The sequence below is a fragment of the Megalobrama amblycephala genome, linkage group LG6 (assembly GCF_018812025.1).
Source record: "Megalobrama amblycephala isolate DHTTF-2021 linkage group LG6, ASM1881202v1, whole genome shotgun sequence".
NCBI classification, from domain to species: Eukaryota; Metazoa; Chordata; class Actinopteri; order Cypriniformes; family Xenocyprididae; genus Megalobrama; species Megalobrama amblycephala.
The window spans coordinates 13,176,556-13,190,627 of NC_063049.1; the positions used below are offsets into that span (position 1 = coordinate 13,176,556).

The 14,072-nt window shown below is 36.7% G+C and overlaps 1 protein-coding gene across 1 annotated transcript; it reads left to right on the forward strand.

The window, feature by feature from the left end:
• Nucleotides 1-903: 903 nt before the first annotated feature.
• On the forward strand, nucleotides 904-12,793 carry tnfsf11 (TNF superfamily member 11). The gene is made up of 4 exons (XM_048193011.1): nucleotides 904-1,292; nucleotides 5,554-5,589; nucleotides 10,260-10,392; nucleotides 10,555-12,793. The coding sequence occupies exons 1-4, from the start codon at nucleotides 1,107-1,109 to the stop codon at nucleotides 10,980-10,982; spliced, it is 783 nt and encodes a 260-aa protein (XP_048048968.1). The 5' UTR covers nucleotides 904-1,106; the 3' UTR covers nucleotides 10,983-12,793.
• Nucleotides 12,794-14,072: the final 1,279 nt, after the last annotated feature.

Consider the following 14,072-nt stretch of genomic DNA (forward strand, 5'->3'; position numbering starts at 1 on the left):
CTTATACTACGCTATTTTCTGTGAATTCTGTCAAGTCCGATTGCCCAAAATCTGCAGACTGGCGCAGACTTCAGGCAACTATTTTCAACTCGTCCAGAATGCAAATCAGGGCAAAAATCTAAGCAAACATTATGTAGTGTTATCCAGCCTTTTTGGATTATTTATTTATTTATTTATTTATTTTTGTCTGTCTACTTGGGCAGCTCAATAGGTATGACATCCAAAATGCTCTCTAGGTAGTGCCCACTATAGGCATTATTCCCAAAAATTCTGTGTAGGAAGGCAGCTCACTAGGGATGATGATCCTGGTAAACCGCTTACTCAGCATGATGCCTAAACATCATGCCAATGTCTAGGTAGGCAGCTCACTATGATGTCCAAAACTGATGTTCACATAGGCAGCTCACTGTATATGATGCCTAAAATGGTTGTCTAGATAGGCAGCTAACTAGACATGATGCCCAAAAAGTGCTGTCTAGGTAGGCAGATCACTAGACATGAAATCCAAAAATGCTGTCTAGGTATGCAGCACACTAGTTTTTTTTTGACACTGCCACACTCTTGTGTGGTCTCAGTATTACAACAGACAGGAGCCAACAATATTACATCACTCCAGGAAGTAATGGCTCTTATAAAAACACAGAGCTATTACAGTGGGTTTAAAGTACAAGTGGTTTATTATTATTCACTTGTAATGTTAATCTTACTGGTTTTAGGAAGCTATCAGTTTAATTTCATTACAGTTTGCATGCTATTTTGTGCCGAGAAAGAAAATCAATAACCACAAATGCCTTGATTTTTTTTTTTCAAAACATTTATAAATAGAAAGTAAGGTCACATGACCAGAATCTCAAAGTTAGTGTAGTCCTCCTATAGTAAATCTGTTTAGATAGAATTACTCCACCAACCTGCTCTTGACTGAACTCATGCAAAAAGAAGTGAAGGAAAGAAAAAAAGACGCCTGAAAAAGCGAGATCATCTGTGTCTATTATCTGATTGGCTGTCTCCGAAGCCAACTGCATTGCCCACCCCCATGTTTATATGAATCGTTGATCATTTCTCGAGTCCTCCCACTGAGAGAGGATTTGTGCCGCGATCGAGCGCTCATGGCAGCTAATGATTATCGCGCGTACCTGCGGAATCATATCGATATGGAAGAGGCTCCGGCGCGCGCTCCGCACACGGGCTCCACGCACAGAGCGCTCATATTCGGCACCCTCGCTGTCATGGGACTGCTGCAGGTCGCGTCGAGTGTGGCGATTTTGTTGCACTTAACCGGTTATCTCCGTGAGGTAAGAAAACTATTACCCCTACTTCATGAACTCTTTCAGTAAACCGTTTTACTGCAGTTGTCACAGTTTTAGTGGATGAATCTTAAGGTTTTACATGCGTTTCAGCAGTTTTGAGGCCAGGTTCTGTTTAACCTGTTGTGAACTCTGAATGTCAAGCGTTGCAGGACGGCTCAGAGTGTGAAACGCGCCTCTTCAGTTTAAGCGCGTTTGAACATCAGAAGGAGCGCGCGCTCGTTCGCAGAAGCGTCTTGTGCCCACTCAGTGCTTTTTGTACCAAGTGGGGTTTGAACGTAACTTTCAAAAGAATTGTTTCTATATTTTACACGCTGCACGATTGTTGGAAGTAAAAGTGTGTGACTTAAAAAAAAAAAAAAAAAAAAAGTATGAATTTGGTCCGTCTAGTAGAGTCACCTTCAACAGGTCATCATTTATGTCGCTCCAACTGATGGCTTTTGACATTTGATTAAAAAAAAAAAAAAAAAAAAAGCTGTAGTTTTCATTGATTAATGTTGGTTTAATTGGTTTATTTAAAAAATAAAATAAAATAAAAAAGCCTATATTTCGTGGGAATTTGAATCTTTGTGTCACTGCACGCGACACGTTGAAGTGTTTTTTTATACTTCACTTAATTAGTGAGACATTACTGCTACTAATATCACCTCAAATATATATTGATAATAACGTATGAGATAAAGTTTTGTTTGTAGATCTCACAGTATTTACTCTGAATGCACGCGCACATGCACGTCATTGTCGTAAAATTTGCTGGTTAGTAAATATTTAGATTAGTTTTGTACTCTAGGTTTGTTCTGGGATAGCTTTATCAGTCTAAACCAATTGCTGATGCAGGAAATGTTGGTTTTTGGCAATGCTGATTTTCACGAATGTGTTGTTGCTCCAGCACTGGTTTCCCTTTTTCCGCATTTTCCTGAAATCTGGAGAAACAGACATTGACCAAATATTGTTGAGGGTCTCACACAAGTGATACAAAGACATACAGTGCCAGTCAAAAAGTTGGACATGTCTGCCCATTCTTTTTTCAGATATTTTAGAAAAATATTAAAGTTTATAATATTACTATACAATAGCGCAAATGGGAAATATAGGTAGTGCTATAATACATGTTGAACGAACCAAATGTTCTTTGTCAAGTTCTCAGATCTACTTACCCAAGACAAACATTTACTTAACCAACTTTATGAACTGCATCCTGAGATACTTTTAAAGGGCATTGAACATAATTTCCTGGAATTCAAAAAGTCGGCACTTTGGACGGGTAATAGTGTCTACAAAGGACTTATTTTTCCCTTTTCCTTTCTTTTTCTTTCTTTTTTTTTTTTTTTTTTTTGGAAGGTTTTTCGCTGGTCATGTCAGATTTGCACTTTCACCCTGGTTCTCCAAAACATTCCCTCTGACTTGATTTGCTCATCTGGTGGTCTGCTTAAATGTTTGGCAGAGCTGCAACACGAATGGGATGCTGAGAAACAGCTCTCACATGTTGTCATGCCCAGATCTCTCTCCTGTAGTGTGAATGCTGTGGAGAATATTATGACATCTTGTTTTATGAGGTTTTGGCCCAAACACAGTGGTGTATGTCGGAGGCTTCTTGTGCGCTGGTGGGGGGCCAAAGAAACAGATGCAAGGCAGGGAAAAAGTTGAATGTCAGTTGTGTTTGGCGTATGGTTCATGTTGTCCTCAGAAATGGATGCAGGGACAATCCTCAACTGAACCAAACCATAAATGATAATGAAATGCTTCTCATTCCTTTTTATAGTCCATGAATTTCAAATGCAGTTCAGTTTATCAAAGGAGAGGAATAACATCACACACTGCATCACAAACTGTTGTTACTTGCAGTTACAGAACTTTTACGTTTTTTGGTCAAGAATTTTGCAGTGTATCATATTACTTCCTGACTGAGAACCTGCACCCTTCCTAGTTTAAGATGGGTTCTTTACGCTCTAGTTTTACCTTATGAACTGTTAATCATAGCCCAGGATCTGTGAAATCACTTCCAGAAATGTGGCCAGTGTAGAAATCGCAGTAAAAACTTGTTTGTGCTTGAGGATATTGAGGAAGAAAATACTTCAGTGTTCTTCCTTCTTCATTAGACTCAAATGCAAATAGGGTTTCACATTTTCTGAACTTATTTTGAAAGATTGTTGGCAATAGATTTTACTTATTTTTTACATTTTACTTATTTTTACTTATTGTAAAATGTGTGATCTGAGAGGCCTATTCGGACAGGATTAGTTAGATGTAGTAATGTAATTTTACCACAGGACGTCTGTAAAATAATGGCCAATTCACACGGGATAAAAAAGCTCAGTAAAACGACCAGAAGTGAGAGGGGTAACTTGATTTATGCACCGCTGTCACCTACCTGTTGTCAGGTGTATTACGATGCTTCCTGATATCACGTGTACAAACACACAACATGAACAAAAAAAAACACTTTAGGTTTGCTACAGACTTGTCCCGCCACCAGGAACGCAACTGAATGCTTCTTCATGCGCCTCCATACTTAAAAAAAAAAAAAAAAAAAAAAAAAAAAAAACACGGAAAATTACTTTTAAACAGGAAATGATGGAATATTTATGTACATATTTACAGTTGGTCCATTCGTACAGGATTAGCATTACCTGAGGTAATTTTTCCTGACCTTACAGAAGGTAAAAGTCGCCGTAATCTTTGCTGGCATTGTCCATAATGATTATTGAGATGGCACATTCGGATGTGCCATCTCACCCTAAAATCTCTGAGAAGCTCTGGTAATAATTACTTTGGTAATAATTAATTACCCCACCTCTCAATGTAAATCTAATCCTGTCCGAATAGGGCTTTATAGTTTTAAAAAAAAAAAATAGTCAAAACAGGCAATAAACAAAAGCACCAGTACTGGGAGATTAGTAGAATTTTATGAATGGCAAGCATTCCAATTTTGCAGAAGTCTGGAATTGTCTGCAGTGTTCTGCAGGTGCAGATTATATGTGGGCCTGCTGCTTATCCATCATTTATAGCTATAATAATGTAGGTATATATGCAGCTCATTTAAACCCCATTTGATAATATTATTCTGTTCTAACCAGGATGTTTTACACATTTCTGTCATGACAACTCTCAGAGTGTTTGGCATGGTAATGAATATGACAATGTTGATATGTTTGGTCTTGGCGGAATAGATCTGCTATGCTGCTGCTGTTATTGCTTCTGCTACTGCAGATCAAGTACAGGACTTACTACTGCCAATACATACACAACACGCTGCTGTGAGCAAGTAAGACATGCTGCTGCTGTACAATATAGTGTACATGAATTACCCGTAGCAGATCTACAGAGCTGGGGAAGGGGAAGGGTTTCTGAAAGCGCGCTGCAACTGCTACAGCAAATGCTGACCGAGTGTATGAAGGTTGAGCAGCGAGCTCATTGGCTACTGATACTGCAGGAACCAATCAGCTGTGCCCTATAGAGAATAATGTGATTGCAATCAGATTGAGTTAATGAAAATTCTGTCATTAATTACTAACCTTAATGAGACCCGTAAGATCTTCGTTCATCTTCAGAACACAAATTAAGATATTTTTAATGAAATCCGAGAGGTTTTTTATCCTCCAGAGAACGAAATTGCCTCATTCAATGTACAGAAAAATACTAAAAACATCAATAAAATAGTCAACATGACTACAGTGGTTATGCTTGTTAGGAAGCGACGAGAATACTTTTTGTGTGCAAAAACAAAACAAGAATAACGACTTTATTCAATACATTCGTATCTCCCCTGAAAATCTATTACTCTATTTACGTTGCAACACTTCCTGGTTATATGTCAGAACGCTGGCTCATTATTGGCCGGCTCCTGCGTCAGCATCACACACATGCGTCGTGCTGCTCACGTGAACGGCGTCGGCCAATACTGAGCTGGAGTGACGTAGAACCTGGAAAGTGTCTTACGGGTTTGGAACGACACAAGGGTGAGTACTTAATGACAGAAATTTAATTTTTGGGTGAACTAACCCTTTGAGGACCTAACAGCCTGCGCCATCTAGATTTTCACGACAGAACTTTGTATTAGCTCACACTTAATTGGATAAAGTAGTTCTTTTATCACTTTTGTTCTTTGGGCATGTCAAGCACAGTTAAATGCCTCTATAAAAATGATGCTGCTTTCCTGTTAGTTCATTAAAAGCATGTAGAGTGTGCAGTGGTACCTGTCCAGCTGGTTGCATTTGTGTAACTGAATTGTGTTTGTTGTTTTTTACAGGTCGACCTTGCTTCAGCCCAGCAGAGTCCTAATGAGGTGAGCTAATAAACTTCAAAAGATGAGTTTTTTCTGATGTTTGTGTGCTTTGGCTTAGACTCAGAAACCGCATCAGTTTACAGAAACATTCTTTTCCTCATTTTACACAACACAGTTTGAGCTTTGGAATCTTTTGAAAGAAATGAAATGCAATGATTACACCTTAAATCTCATTTGATCCTAACCCTGACTCTTTGTGTTTAGACATTTTATATGCTTTTTGAGGTTGTTTTGAGCTGATAGTTGCTGTTCAATGATACTCGACATAGTTGACACTCAGAATTATTTCGGGAGGTGATGGGATGGGGTGTGATGGCAGTTGTAACACATTATTTGTGTAGCTATTTAACATTATTTATAAATAGTCTGCAACCGAGCCATTAACAGGAGTGCGGGCAGTGGGCCCTCATTTGAGGATGCTGGATTGCTGTATTTATAACATCAATTACTGCTTTATTTGTTCAGAAATTGAAGTTATTTGTGTATTGTTCTTTTTATTTTTTTAGTATAGTACAGCAAAACTACAGTGCTTCCAGTAGGCTATTTTATAGAGCTGTCAACACTTGGAAACTCCGAACACCCCATGCATATATAAAACTATGTTATTAAATTGTATATAAAATGATTTTATTCATAAGTTTTGTACTTGTTTTTTTTTCCGTTTAATGCGCCCGATTCTGAATATTGCTTCATTTAAGTTGTCTACACTAAAACGGTTTGCTTTCCCGATGGGGAACCAACTAATCACCTGCACCCTCCAAGAGGCGGCTTCTACTAAAAAATCCTTTGGGCTAATTTGTCATTCATTCTTAGCATTATAGGCATTTCACGTGCTCATATAGCATATCATTTCCTCCTATTAGCAGCACAAAGACATTCCAAAACTATGACCAGCAAATAGTATTTATTGGACTGATAGAATGTGCTTCTTGCATTAATAGTGCCAGTTTCATTGTTAAACATGGGTTCTGCATTGGTATTTTGCAAAAAATTAGTTTGTTTACAGACAAGGATAAACACACCACAGAATACCATGGTTGCTGTAAAACATTTCCTTAATCATGATGGTGTAGTCGCTTGTGAAAAGTTCAAGCCAAAATCCCTGGAACTTTTCTTTGTCAGGAACTCAGTTTGGATATTTAACCATGTCTCGTGGCTACAGGCAACATAATTACAAATGACCTGCTTAAACATCTATATATGGTCCGAGTGGATGCTGTTCTCCTGTTCGCCTGTTCATAGAGTGGAATTTGAAGACATTTGGTTGCGGTTTAGATATGGATTTGCCACAATTAATATCATAAACTGTGATGAGAGATTAGAGGATAAATGAAGTGTGTTGACTTTAGTTCATAAATGTATTTACACACTTTTACAGAGTCTTTTGAGGTTGTGAGTGCTTGTTGTTTTATGGCTATAATGCTATATAAAATTTCTATTCAAGATCTTCTGGGCTTTATGAAGCATTTTTCTGGCTTGCTTTGCCAGGTCATGAGAAGTAAACTGTTTTTATCATTAGCCTGGGACAACTTATTAAGTATTTAAATATATGTTATATCTTGGCTTTTTTAATGCTGCTCAAATGCTATTTAGTTTGAGAGCGTGTTTATGCTGGCCTACTTTGTTTGCGGTGTACCAAAGTTCTTAAGAAGGTCAGAGCATGGAACAAAAACCAAAACTCGGTACTTGAAAGGCCTAATTATTATGTTTGTTTGTTATTTGATGCTAGTCTTGGACAAAATGCCTAATATTATAATATTTAGATCATATTTCATAAATATAGCTTTTACTTGGGCCTTAATTTACTACCACTTATATAAATCTCTTTGTGGTATGATACTTAAAATGATGACATATTCCCATATACCCACAAATCAGACTAGATTTCACACAGTTAAAGTTGTATTCTATTCAGTGTTTTCCTGAATCGCTGGATTTGCTGGATTGTTGGCTTCATTTTAAAGACACCTTGCAATCTGAATACCTTAGCAGACATTTTATACTTTCTGATTTTTTTTCTTTTTTTTTTTTTTCAAAAAACACTTGAGGCATAGAGAACATTTCCTTCATACCTGAGCAAGTGAAACTGCAAAGAGGAAACCGCACAACAGAATTATTACCTGTTATGTTGGTAGTGTTCTTTCATCCTGGTCTTCTCTGCATATTCATATTTTTTTATTTGATTTTATTGCCATTACCTATCATGCACGGTGCACATATATGAAGACATAAATGATATACGCATATATGATCACATATATTGTATGTTTAAAATAGTTTCTTCTACCACATTCTTCCTATCTGAGTAAAGGTCACATTAGGGAAATTTCAAGAGCATACATTGTCCATTATCAGTAGTGTAGTCAATGTGATGCATGAAACACAACTCACAAAGAAGTTAGTTTCTAACCAAGCAGCTTTTTGTTGGTCAGCTTGGAGAATTCACCAGAATCAGAAAGAGCTTTACTGAACCTAATGCAAAATTTGCGTCAAGGAACTCTTTCACCCTCATGCAAAACTCCTGATTATGTGGATTACTTTTGAAATAACTGGATTTTACCCATGAAAATGGTAAAGGTTAGTTCACCAAAAATTAAAATTCTGTCATTAATTACTCACCCTCATGTCGTTCCAAACCTGTAAGACTTTTGTTCATCTTCAGGACACAAATGAAGATCTTTTTAATGAAATCTGAGAGCTTTCTGTCCCTCCATTGACACCCTACTCAACTACCACTTTCAAGCCCCAGAAAGGAAGTAAAGACATCATGAAAGTAATCCATGTGACTCCAGTGATTTAACCTCAGTTTTATGAGGTTAATCACGTAATCTCCAACATGAGTTCACATTTAATGTTTTGTTAAAAAGAGCTTTCCGAAGATGAACGAAAGTTTTACGGGTTTGGAACGACATGAGGGTGTAGTCCCAAACTAGTTTTTGTTAATAGAATAAAGTTAGTAAGTTGGTATGAGCCACCACAGTCATGAAAAATGTAGAAAATAACACAAAGTGGAAAATAGTGGTATTTTGGATTAAGGTTCAGTTACCATGATAAATGCACAATGCTAACATGAATTGTTGATAAAACATATTGACACTGATCCTGATGAATAGAATGAGCATCATACTTGCATGTAAATCCTTCCCAGCTAACACACAACGTACCAGTTGCATAGTTTATTGGTACTTTTTGGTAGTTTTCAACAAAACTACAATGTTGCAACGCTCATGATTTCTTTGACTCTTTACATATAGTGAAATGATATACAGCGTGCGCCTCCGCATTTGCACATGCTAACGTCTGACAGGACAGTAAAGTTCATTTTTCATAGGTACTGTTTACTTATGCTACGTTGATTCCATGTCATAATTACCGAAGTCTCGAGATGACAACACGTGATGTTATATTTGGAGCTATTCACATCCTCGGACTGGGAATTATGGGTTTCTATGGCAACACTATCACTGCCTAAATGAATCTGCAGTGGTCAGATGGTACAACGGTCACGTGATACAAGTAGGAGCTCTCCAAAAATTCCCATCTTACAAGCTGTATTTATGAACCCTACAAGGACATGAACGGTTTTACTAGTTGAAATCTCATAATTACGGGTAATTACAATATGGCGTGAACGCATCTTTAAACTGCATTTGACAGAAGAGTCAACAGCTTTCACGCATGTCTTTCAAAATAAGTCTTGCATTTTTAACTACACACTCCACAACCCACTCAAAACGGTCTTGAAATCCACTTTTGGGTTGAGAAACACTGCCTTAAGGAATTTTTAGGCCGATACAAACAATGTTCATCTAAACCAGCCCAATGCTACAATGACTTTGAGAGCATAAATATCTGTTTGTTCAACAAATGAAAGTTCTGGAAACCTGTCATAACTTTTGCAGTTTTATTTAGTGGAGCTATTGACAGAAATGATTTTTAGGTAACTTTTGGTAACAAAGCACATACTGGCAGAGTCATGAGATCCAGTTGGAGAAATGTAGCAATGTAACCAATATTCTGAATTCTGCTGCTTGTGTGAAAAAAGGAAGGACACATTTGGTCACAACAGTGTGTTTCCTTTTTCTTCTTTGAATTAGCAAGAATAAAATGAGCTGTTAAAAAATGCTATGCAGTAGAGGGTTAATGTGTCATATATATGAGGAATGTATACCTTTCCACCAACTTCAAGCTACTCAAGCTACTGTAGATCTAGCCACTCTGAAATATCATTGGTCCAAAATCCTACTCCTCATAACTCTACATTAAATATCTACAATAAACATCAAACATCCAATGCTTAAAGCATGTTCACACCAAGAACGATAACTATGAAGAAAGCAATAACGGTTACTATATTAGCATTCACATCAACACATGATAACGTTCTGATTGGCTGTCAATGTGTTTCTCGTTCATCAGCTGGAAAAAAATCGCACTGAAAGTGATTCCAATGATATAGTTTTTCCATGCCATTATCATTATAGCTGTGGTGTGGACTCTGCTATTCTTTAATATTTAGAATCATTTTTCAGTTGTTATCATTATCGTCCTTGGTGTGAATGGACCTTTATTCTGTACATTTGGTTTCTTATTGGAGTCTGCATGTTCATAAGAATCTGCTTTGTGATTGATGGATTCAGTCATTAATGTGTTTGGTTGTTCTTTCTCAGGAAATGCACAGTGAAACTTTAATAGCCGATCCAATCAAAAGTTTTGAGAAGAAGGAAAGATGTCGACAAAAAAAGGATACACGCATGCCATCTGCTCACCTTCCTATCAAGACGCCCACAAACTTTTCTACCAGTAAGCATAAGCTATTTATTTCAGAATCACATGACATGGTTGTCAGAAATGTTTGCTGAAATTTTAGACACTTGTGACTTAAAAAAATTGAGTTGACCTAAATTAAGTGATCTTGATGTAATGAATATCCATATTAATACCATGTTACTGGTTCTTTTGCAGAAGATCGAAATGATTTAACCATGATCCCCTGGGATGATGACTTTCATGGGTCGAATTTGAAGAAGATGAAATATCGCGACGGGCGAATTTTAGTGGTTGAGCCCGGCTATTACTACGTATATGCCAAGACCTGCTTTCGATATGCTGAGGTACACGACAGGGACAAAGAGGACGTCAGCAATTTACAGCTGTTTCAATACATTTTCCACGAGAAGCACACGCAGTCTGTAATCAAGCCTGTTATCCTTACAAAAAGTGGCGGCACACTGCAGTGGAACATTGCGAATTACAACATGTACTGCGTGGAGCAGGGCAGAGGTGTCCAGTTGACAAAGGCAGATGGTGTTTTTGTCAACGTATCCAACGCATGGCTGCTGGACCCTGCAGCTGAAGGGACATATTTTGGTACTTTTAAGATAAGCGATTGACTTGCATCTTTTTTGCTACTGAACGTGCACATTTTGCAACCTTACGAACTATTTCAAAGTGATTATGAACCACTGAGCACTTGTTTTTGATCACTGACTTTTGAATTTTTGTTCAATATAGAAGACATTTAAGGGCACATTAACACTTCTCAGTCGCACCGATACTGGCAATAGGTATCAGTCCAATATTGGTACTCATGCTCTTAAAATGCTCCAATACCCACAACCATGCAGAGAATCGCAGCGGTGGAATGATGCTGGACAGTCCCAGTAAAGTACGCCAAATCGCAGTAGTCTGCTGCGACCTCCACGACAGAGGACAAACATACTAACTAAGTGATCAAATTTAGTTCAAAATGTAATATACGCAATACGAACTTCTTGTTCATTGAAGTGTTTTATAAAAGCAATATCACATTTGCGGCTTTAGCCGTTGTGACATTTTGTTATCGGTGAGTATACCAAAAGGGAACAGCCTTAAGAGTGTAATAAAAGACGACATATCAGTGCATCGCTAGTTTAAGAGATTTTACATTCAACTTTTCATCATCATCATCATCATCACATTGATTGGATCAGAATGTAAGAACAAAACTGTCCAAATACCAAAAAATGTTTCTAACACAATGTTAAAATGATAGCTACAGCCTATGGGAAGGTTTCTTTCGGATGACTGAAAGAATAATTGATTGAACTCGTTGTCAAGGATGTCAAGGAAATTTGAATTGTGCCAAACTGGTGAACAAGTACTGCCTGTCTCATCAAGAATATGTACTGATGCTTTACTGATTGATGAATTTCACTGTTGGATGTTTAGAGCTTCCTTTCAGATGATATTTTTAAATAGCGTTAAAATTTCTTGAACAAAACGTATACAAACATTCAGCAAAAATCAAGGCAGCTGGACTGTCTTTGAGAAGCGATGTGCAGAACCAAACTGAGTTTGGTACGATCTAATTTAATTTTGTTTTTAATGCACTAAGTGTATTTATTTATTTTCAATAATGATGGAATGTTTGTAAAATGTTCTGTCTGATGTACAGTTTTGTACAGTGTATATAATTGCCTTTAATCCATTCTTCAAGAGGTTTTGGACGAAGGGCATTGACTTTAGGTCTGTTATTCATGCGCTTTTGTCCCAGGCACAGGGCTCCTGTTTAAAGCTTAAATGGATTGGTTTCTCACTAGGAAACTTTGTATTTAAGTATAATTAATTTGACAATTCTGTGTGCAAATGTTTATGGACAGCAGAATATATTGTTCCAAACCCAAAGCAAACCTAAAAATGTTAAAGTCTAAGATTTTTTTTTTGTTGTTGTTTTTTTCATATGTTAGCAAAAGTTCTGTTTTATAATGTTTATTTATACTATTCTGCCTAATAAAGATACTTTTCTAAATAAAATACTAATTCTTTAATGAAAATGCTTCATTTGATAATATGCCATATTTACCATGTTTTCCATGCGGTTCCATGTTTCCACCTCCTGAGGCCTTCACCTAAGCATTCATAGTTTACATATGCATTAAGTCTATTTTCATATTACCTCGACAACGAAAAAGTCCAGGCAGTTCCCAGCGTTAACTGGCTCCTCTCTGGATGTGACAGCTAAAAGTAAATGTTTGGTCTTTCCTTTCTTTGTGGTATTGTCAAGCAAACGGGTGAATTACACTGGCTGTGGGGTGGGAACATGGTCATCCTTAAAATAATATCCACACGTTAGTGGCGGTTGTTTTAGCCTCTAATTCACTGCAGATATTTGGACCATAATTTTGCTTGGACTTAGTTGCTGAGAGAATAAAAGCAGGAGAACCAAAACAAAACAGTGTCCCATTGTGTATTTCTCAAGTCTAACTCAAGTTAGTAGATTCATTTGAGAGGAACTCACAGCGCTATAGTGCTTTTCACTCAACACAGCCAACCATTAAAAGCACTGTGGTCTGTGAAAATCCAAGTGTGATGGAAATGGCCACATATGAAGTTTGACCACAATATTGCAATTGTTAAAAAAAAAAAAAAAAAAAAAAAGACAAATAAAGAAGTCTAAATAAAAGGAGACTAGGATAAGATGTTTTGACAAACATTGTTATGCTTTTTTTTTAAAGGTGTTCATGTTACAGTGTAATTATACATTTAAGTACTGAGTAATAATAATTAACTCCATGTACTTATTATAGAGTTAAGATTAGATTTGGTTTAGGGTTAGTTGCATGTAATTATGCATAATTTTTAGTTATTACTACAGTAAGTGTAACAAGGACACTAAAATAAAGTGAAACCAAAAATACTGTTTTCTAAAATAATAGTAATAATAATGTAATGACAATAAAATTGGGGAAAAAAATGTCTTTGCACTTTGAATATAAATGTACACAATTAAATGACAGTTTTAAAACCATTTTTCATTTTTTTTTTTTATTCAAATATTTTTTGATTCATGGGTATTTTTATTTTAATATTTTAACATTTAATAAAACAATAAAAAAATATATATATATTTGAACCAACATTTTTTCAAGAGTTTTTGCTCCTAATTATACTACAGACCCGGTTTCATTTTGAATGCTAGCGCAGCAAACTTTGCTCTGTCTCTAAAAGTTTCATTTTTTGGAGCAATTACATTTCTCAATACTTTCTTGGCACACATGGGATACCATAAAAATGTCAGGATGCTTGCCAACTGTACTGCGCAGTGCGCACACATACTGGCTTTATGTCCCCTATATAACATGTGGGCTCTGCTTCACTGGAATTGGGTTTTGTTTTGTTTTTGTCTTTTCTTTTTTTCTTTCTTTTTAGACTTTATTGTTTGCATGTGTAAAAATAAAGGTTTCGGGTTACTGGTTTTCAAAGACAAAAACGTAGCATTGCAGCTGAACTGATTGTTTAAAGTTTTTGTTTCAAGACAGTTGAATAGTCTATCCATTATCTTCTCATGCAGCCATATGTGTGAATGTCGGTCCATTTACAGCTCAGTCTATACGGCACATACTTCACCATAACACATTTCTGTGGCCGTCAGATGTTAGCAACCCGGTGTGAAAGGTAATGGGCTTGATGTGGAATGAAACGTTTTGTGACCTAATTTTGCT

What these genes read in the sequence shown, in the direction of transcription:
- tnfsf11 (XM_048193011.1), top strand. Translation starts at nt 1,107, where the DNA reads ATGGCAGCTAATGATTATCGCGCGTACCTGCGGAATCATATCGATATG. An exon ending in TAACCGGTTATCTCCGTGAG is followed by an intron (nt 1,293 to 5,553) that starts GTAAGAAAACTA and finishes TGTTTTTTACAG; the next exon opens with GTCGACCTTGCTTCAGCCCA. An exon ending in CCCAGCAGAGTCCTAATGAG is followed by an intron (nt 5,590 to 10,259) that starts GTGAGCTAATAA and finishes GTTCTTTCTCAG; the next exon opens with GAAATGCACAGTGAAACTTT.